This window comes from Sinocyclocheilus rhinocerous, unplaced genomic scaffold (genome assembly GCF_001515625.1).
Source record: "Sinocyclocheilus rhinocerous isolate Xijiao unplaced genomic scaffold, SAMN03320098_v1.1 scaffold4110, whole genome shotgun sequence".
Taxonomy (NCBI): Eukaryota; Metazoa; Chordata; class Actinopteri; order Cypriniformes; family Cyprinidae; genus Sinocyclocheilus; species Sinocyclocheilus rhinocerous.
Window position 1 is genome coordinate 400 of NW_015661987.1, and position 7,942 is coordinate 8,341.

Consider the following 7,942-nt stretch of genomic DNA (forward strand, 5'->3'; position numbering starts at 1 on the left):
TGGTTGGTATAAAACATAAATTTGAGGTTTCTCTGAAGATGCATAATTAATTAGTAATTCTTTATAATTGGTCATAGTTCTTAATATATCTAATCTAATTCAGTAATAATGAACTATCACAGTTCTAAATTCGCTATTAATTACTGATTGGTTAATCTTGTTTCCATATTAGTGAAGTGTTTATATAGTGTATAGTTACATAGTTACCTAATATGACAGACCATTATTCTAAAGTGTAAGCCAATACTTTCTCTTTCATGTTTATTATCGCATAAAACCTCCATATGCTCTGTTCACATTCACTAAATCCAGTCAGTCATGATCATTGTGAAGGTTCAGTCATGTTCATCACATCTGATACTATATGGCTGATGTTATTTTCAGAGAGGCAAAGGCGACGAAGTCAAAGTGAAGAACACCCTAACAGTAAGTTCATTAAATTATAGCTATATTATAACTCCAGACTTTAAAATATATATATATATTTCTGGTGAAGGAAAAATGTGTTGTCGTAATGTGAAAATAATGTGTTGAACTAATTAATTTAGCCTATATGAATCAAAGCCAAGCCTATCATCAGTTCACATTCCTTAATTAAAAACAGAATATTAAGTATTTTCAGTGTTTCTATATATGCATGTGTTTTTGTGTGTTCCAGTGTGTGATCTGAGGATTGTTCTTCTGGGGAAGAATGTATCAGAAAACAGCCGAGTCAGAAACTCAATCCTGGGAATAGATGTGCATGAGAGTGATGCACATATAAAGCAGCACAATGTGCTGAAAATCAGTGAAACAGTGAAGAACAGACACGTCACAGTCATTAACACTCTTCATCTGCTGAATCCTAACCTCTCAGATCATCAGATCACACAGACAGTGAGAGAGTGTGTGAATCAGTCTGATCCAGGACCTCATGCGTTCATATTCATACTGCAGTATGAAGACTTCACCGAGGAGGACATGCATAGAGTGAAACTTGTGCTCAACAAATTCAGTGGAGAAGCAATTAAACGTACCATCGTTCTCATGACTAATGAAGAGAGAGACGACTCATACATTCATCAGCTAATAAAGGAATGTGGGGGAAGACATTTGGAGTTTGAAAAAGAAAACCCAGAATGGCAATCGGACATATTCAAGAGGGTTGATAAGATACTTCAGGAAAACCAGGAAGAATATCTCATATGTGAAATATTTCATGATGCTGAAGGAACATCAGTGGATGAAGAGCAAAGCAGATCTCATGGTTCAGTCAGATCAGAGGGAAAAAACAAAGAGCGTTCTTATTACAAAGATGATGGAAAACCAAAACAGAGCAAGAGAAATGAAGGAAGTCAAAGTAAGTAAAAAATAATTTCTCTTTTTATTATGCTAATGAACAACACTTTTGGTCGTGGCCTAATGGTTAGAGAGTCGGGCTTGTACCCCAGAGTCTTGGTACGAGCAGGGATTGTAGGTGGGGGGAGTGAATGATCAGCGCTCTCTTCCACCTTCAATACCACGACTGAGGTGAGACCCTTGATCAAGACAACGAACCCCCAACTGCTCCCTGGCCACTGCAGCAAAAACTGCTCCGGGTGTGTGTTCACGGTGTGTGTGTGTTCATGTGGATGGGTTAAATGCAGAGCACAAATTAAACTAAACCGTTTTTAAACAAAACATGTCAAGAGAGTTTTCATATTCAGTTTGACTATCAGCACTTATTTCATTATTGTTGTTAAATTGTGCCATGTGCTTTGTGTCCCGGAAAGTTGCCAGCAGACAGTGTTTCATAAAAATATGCACTGTGAATCATTCTCATTGTATTGTGTGTAATGAAATTGTACAGAACAGAAGAACTCTGTTCAGAAGGGTCAGGTTTAGTCCCAAGTGGAATCTCAAAGGAAGTGAATTGGAATAAGAACACAAGAATGAATTGAGGAACAGCTTTGGAGCAAATAACAAAAGAAAAAAAAAAAGCTTACCAAATCAAAGTAACTACAGGATGAAAAATGTTTTCATGAAAGATGATTTTTCAACATTTTTACATTGTCAAATAATCTTTTCATTCTCTTTCTTTTTTTTTTCTTTTTTTTTTTTTTACAGTTGACATAAGACAGCGGATTCGCTCCAACTGTAAGTTGATGAAACTACTGCAAGCTAGCTTTTAGCTGTTTTTTTTTTTATTTGCATATATTTTTTCCATATCCTAAAATGCGTTTGTCGTTTAAGGAAGTCTAATGTCTTTAATTTGTTTTTCAGTCTCTGTAAAACAGAAGCTGAACCTGGTGTTGTGTGGAAGTGATCCAACATTTAAAGTCTCTCTGTCAAAACTTTTACGAGGAAAAAATATAACACCACATCAGAGAGAGAGCAGTGAAGTGTGTGTGAAGAAAGAGAAGAGGATTCATGATCGTCAGATCAGTCTGCTGGAGCTTCCAGCTCTCAGTCGTCTCTCAGAGGAGGACGTGATGCATCAGACTCTCAACTGTGTGTCTCTCTGTGATCCTGGAGTTCATGGTTTCCTCCTCATTGTTCCTGCTGGTCCACTTACTGATGGAGACAAAACAGAAATAGAGAAGATCCAGAAGAACTTTTATTCCAGAGAGCACTTTATAGTAATATTTATCAATGATGGCCCTGTTAAAAGACCAGTGACAGAGTTTATAAAAAACAGCACAGAATCTCAGAGGTTAATCAGAAGTTGTGGAGGTCAGTACTGTGTGATGGGGTTAAAGGAAAATCAAAGAGTTACAGCTGAAGATTCCATCAGAAGGTGAGTGTATATTTTTAGAGATGCACCGATTGCAATTTACTTGGCCGATTCCGATTTAGGATTTTTTTGGAAGTGTTACCTGCCAATACCGATTTTTGCCAATTCCGATTTTCTCGCCAAGAACTATAATTGACAGCATATACAAACAAAAATCTATACAAATTTCTATGCAAAAAATTATTTACATAATAAAATAAAATATTAAACATTACAATTCTGGACTAAGTTACAGATGTTCTCTCGACATGTTTACATGCGGATGTGAGCGTAAGTGTGACGTCAAAACGGACCGGCCGGTCACCGGTCTGGGCCAATCATGAGGAAAATCGGCTAATTTCGGTCCCAGGCCAGTCGATCGGTGCATCTCTATTTTTTTTCTTTACCTTTATGCATCTTCATCAGAATGTAGAAATCACAATTTTACAGCAATCATGTTGTGTGTCCTCCAAGTCTGTTGTTAAAGGGATAGTTCACCCAAAAATGAAAATTACCCCATAATTTTACTCACCCTCAAGCCCTCTGGGGTGTATATGACATTCTTCTTTCTGAGAAAAACAATTAGAGTTATATTATAGTGATATAGTGGGCGATAGTTCTCCTCTGGCTATTACAATGCAATTAAGGCGTTTATATGCCTGTTTATTGCGATTATAATATGTATACGCTGCATATTTCAATACCATTTTGCTTGCTACAAATATGAGCTTAATCACATTATTTTTTTCAAATTATTGCATTTACATGAGGTAAAGTTTAATCTCAATATTGCCAAAATCCCATTACAATTGCATTATGAGGATGCATGTAAACGCACTCATTGTTTAGTGTTATTTATTTTCATTAGTGTTTTTTTTTTGTTGTATAAGATATGGAATGAAAAACACCAACAATAGAACTGCATTATATTAATAAATGTATACATGCATGACTTTTAGGTGCTGAATGTTCAGATGATCCAAAGTGTCTGAGGATTGTGCTGATCGGAAGGACAGGAAATGGAAAGAGTGCAACAGGAAACACTATTCTGGGAAAAAAAGAATTTCACAGTCAGTTAAACACAGATTCAGTGACGACTATTTGCAAGAAGGGAGTTGGTGAAGTTGATGGTCGATCAGTAGCTGTTGTTGATACTCCAGGACTCTTTGACACGACACTGACAAATGAACTAGCGGTGGAAGAAATAATGAAATGTGTTTCACTCTCGTCACCTGGACCTCATGTGTTTGTAATTGTGTTGAGTGTGGGGAGATTTATTCAGGTGGAAACAGACACTGTGGATCTGATAATTCTGAAAAGAAATGAGTTTGTGAGTCAAGCAAATATGGATTCAGTGACGACTGTTTGCATGAAGGGAGTTGGTGAAGTTGATGGTCGATCAGTAACTGTTGTTGATACTCCAGGACTCTTTGACACGACACTGACAAATGAACTAGCGGTGGAAGAAATAATGAAATGTGTTTCACTCTCGTCACCTGGACCTCATGTGTTTGTAATTGTGTTGAGTGTGGGGAGATTTATTCAGGTGGAAACAGACACTGTGGATCTGATAAAGAAGATGTTTGGTCATAAAACTGCTCAGTTCAGCATCGTTCTGTTCACTAGAGGAGATGATCTTGAGGGTGAATCTATAGAAAAATATGTGGAGAGAGGAAACAATGCTGAGGTCAAGAAACTAATCAGAGATTGTGGAAACAGATTCCTGGCTTTCAATAACAGAGAAAAACAAGACAAAACTCAAGTGATTCAACTGTTAAACATGATAGAAGAGGTGAAAAATAATAATGAGGGCCGATACTTCACTAACAGCATGTTTGAGGAGGCAGAGATGTCCATTAAGAAGAGAATGGAGGAAATAATGAAAGAGAGGAGGCAGAGATGTCCATTAAGAAGAGAACGGAGAAAATAATGAAAGAGAGAGAAAGAGAGATTCAGGCACAAAATGAGGCATTACAAGCCAAATATGAGCTGGACATGAGAGACATGTTGAAGAGACTCGAGGAAGAGAAACAGAGAGCAGAAGAAGTGAGAATGAAAATGGAGAATCAACTAAAAGAAAAAGAGGAAAAACTCAGAAAAGAGTTTGAAGAGAAAGAAAAAATGGAACAGAAGAAACGAGAGACTGAAAACCAGAAACGATCAGCAGAGGAAAAACAGCAAAGAGACGAATATCATAGAAAAATCGAAAAGATGAAGAGAGAGACTGAAAACCAGATATCACAGTATGAAAAACAGCAACAAGAAAGAGAAGAAGAAGATAGAAAGAGAGAAGAGAAATACAGACGAGATCAAGAAAAGATGAGAAATGAACAAGAACGTGTTATAACTCAGTTAAAGAAGAAACAAGAACAAGAAATAAACAAGAGAGATTTGGAGAGGAAACGGAGGAACGACGAAGAAGAGAAAGAGAGGCAAGAGTGGGTGAGAAAAATAAAAGAGGCTGAAAATGACAGAAAAGAGGAAATTAAGCGACAGCAGAGAGAATGGGAGGATGACAAGAAACGACAGATAAGAGAACGAGAGGAAGAAGAGAGAAAGAGAAAAGAGAAACACGAGGAGCAACTGAGAGAAAAACAAGAAGAACTGGAGAAAATGAGAAAGAAATTTGAAGGAGAGAGAGAAGAAGAAAGATTGAATATAGAAAGAGAGAGACAGAAACAGAGAAGAGAGAGAGAAGAGAAAGAGAGAGAATATGAAGAAAAGAAACTGGAAACAAAAAGTTATTATGATCAGCTGGAACGAGAGAGAAAAGATGAGTGGGAGAGAGTGAAACGAGAAGATAATGAGAGACGAGAAGAAGAGAGAAAGAGATGGGAGAAAATGATTGAAGATCTGAAACAAGAACAAGAAGAAGAGATCAAGAGAAGAGAAACAGAGAGAAAAGAAAGAGAAGAGAAAGAGAGAGATGAAATGAAACAGAAACATGAAGAGGAAATAAAACACATGAAGAGGAAACATGAGGATGAAGCCAGAAAACAAGCAGAAGAATTCAATGATTTCAGAGAAAGAAATGAGCAGTACTTTCAGGAGCTCAAAGAGATGCTGGAAGAACGTCAGAAACAACAGGAATTACTGGAAAAACTCTATCAGCACTTCAAAGGTGAGAAAGGAGAAGAAATAAAAGAGCTGCAACAAGAAGTTGAAAAACTGAAAAATAAATCAGGCTGTGCCATTCTGTGATTGATTTCAAAGCATAAAGATGAGTGTCAGCAACATTAATGCTTCAGTTTTATTTTCTGTTTATAGTTACCTTAAGCTGTTTGATTAGAATTGCCTTTCTGACAAAATGAAAAAAGCCAAAACATTGAAAAATGTTGTTATTGTAATACTGTTTTGAACCATTTCATATTGGCATTTTCATATTGCTTGCGTACTTCAGTATCATGGCCATGAGCAGTGTTGGAAAACGAGTGAGGTCTGGGGTGGGGTTAAGAATTGTGCTATAAAAACCCCTACAAATAAAACTCATTATATACAGTAAACGCTTTAAAGGAGACAGACATGTAGATGTTTGTGAAAGATGTTTTCTCTGTTTTGGAGGGATGAGCATTGTTAAATTACATCATATTGCACCATTACTTAGGGGTGTATAACTTTATCAGTTGTTTATTTGTCATTCAACAAAACATAGGCCTATTACAGTAATACAACTATATTATACTGTTATTAATTGTATTACTGTTATAGTTTTTATTAATAACCATTGCTATATAGATGATAACTTTGTCTAGTGCCCCTATGAATGTTGTTGGCATGACTTTGTGAAAATTTTACAACAATACTCAATAAAATAGCATATACGTAACCTACTTGTTCTTCAGATCTCTGCACTAGTGTTATATGCTACTGTTTTGATAGCGTTGAAAACGTTTCTGACAGATAATATCATGTTGTTGTTGTTTTTTGTTTTTCCGTTTGCCTTACCGAATGTGATATCCTGTCAGCAATAACATGTCCGTGGGCTCTTTTGATTACTGTCAGTTTAAGTTCTGGTGATCATTGCAATGTACAGATATTGCGACGAAAACAAATAAAAACCAACAAATAAATAAACGGACATTAGTTCAAGTCTTTTGTAAATAAGATAAGATAAAGATATCGCTAACCCTAAATTGCAACTTCCCGCTCTATTAACTTTCTAAAGTGTCAAATTAAAGGTGGGGTAAGCGATTTCTGGTAGCCAATGTTGATATTTGAAATCACCAAAACAAACCAGTGCACTGAACAGCTCTTTCCTCCACATCATGAGTAGACACGCCCCTTACTGCTGATTGGCTACAAGTTTGTTTTGCTATTCGGCCCGAATCTGTTTTCTAAAGCGTTTTTGGAAAATCGCTTACCCCACCTTTAAGTAAAATTTACAAAACAAAGAGTCAATCAAATTTACTGGGAATTCCCAAGTTAACTTAACTTCAAAATTTCTATTTAAAGCTACTAATAATTATGTTTAGGCTTTTACTTGTCAAATTTTTGTAAATTAACTAGCCTTTTCCGAGTGAAAATTGTTTCCAAGCTTTTTTCAAGTAAATCCTACTCCACATTTTTCATATTAGAAATATCTTGATTTGTCTTTATCGCTTATATCTCAGTGAGGCAGAGGTCCCTGAGGCTGAGGGTGCTTTCACACCTGGCTCATTTGGAGCATTTATTTCAGAACCTGTCCTATTTTCTCCTTTAGTCTCCAATATCAATCTTAATGCAATAAACCACACTTAGCATTTTTTTTTATTTAGCATTAACATTTATTTATTTAGCATACACTTTTATCCAAAGCAACTTAATTGGGAATACAACTAGAGATTCATCAAAAAGAGGCAATGAACACCAGAAGAGCTAAAAGGGAGGGATATATGTAGGAATAGTGAAAGAATAGAGTGAGATGGGGGATTTTTTCAATAGGTGGCAGTTAAGTTCTCACGGAAGATATGGGTTTTCAGCTTCTTCTTGAATATTGTCAGGGATTCGGCTGTCCAGATAGGGTTAAGTAGATCATTTCACCAGCAAGGAACAGTGAACAAGAAGGTTCTGGAAAGTGATCTTGTGCCTTTCTGTGATTCACAGACTGCAGGCTTCCTGAAGTTGATGTAAAGTTCTGTATGCAAGCATTAATGTCTTGCACTTGATGTGAGCTGCAACCAATAGTCAGTGTGGGGAGATAAAGAGAGGTGTAGCAGGGACCAGTCATGCTGT

At 36.5% G+C, this 7,942-nt stretch overlaps 1 protein-coding gene and 1 pseudogene across 1 annotated transcript; both read left to right on the top strand.

Moving 5' to 3' along the window:
* Positions 1-317: 317 nt before the first annotated feature.
* Positions 318-5,338, top strand: LOC107727038 (GTPase IMAP family member 8-like; annotated as a pseudogene).
* Positions 5,339-5,395: 57 nt separating this feature from the next.
* On the top strand, positions 5,396-6,229 carry LOC107727051 (histone-lysine N-methyltransferase, H3 lysine-79 specific-like; the record flags this gene model as incomplete). Its single annotated transcript, XM_016536807.1, has 1 exon — positions 5,396-6,229. A coding segment is annotated over one exon (537 nt), but the record flags the coding sequence as incomplete, so codon positions are not given.
* Positions 6,230-7,942: the final 1,713 nt, after the last annotated feature.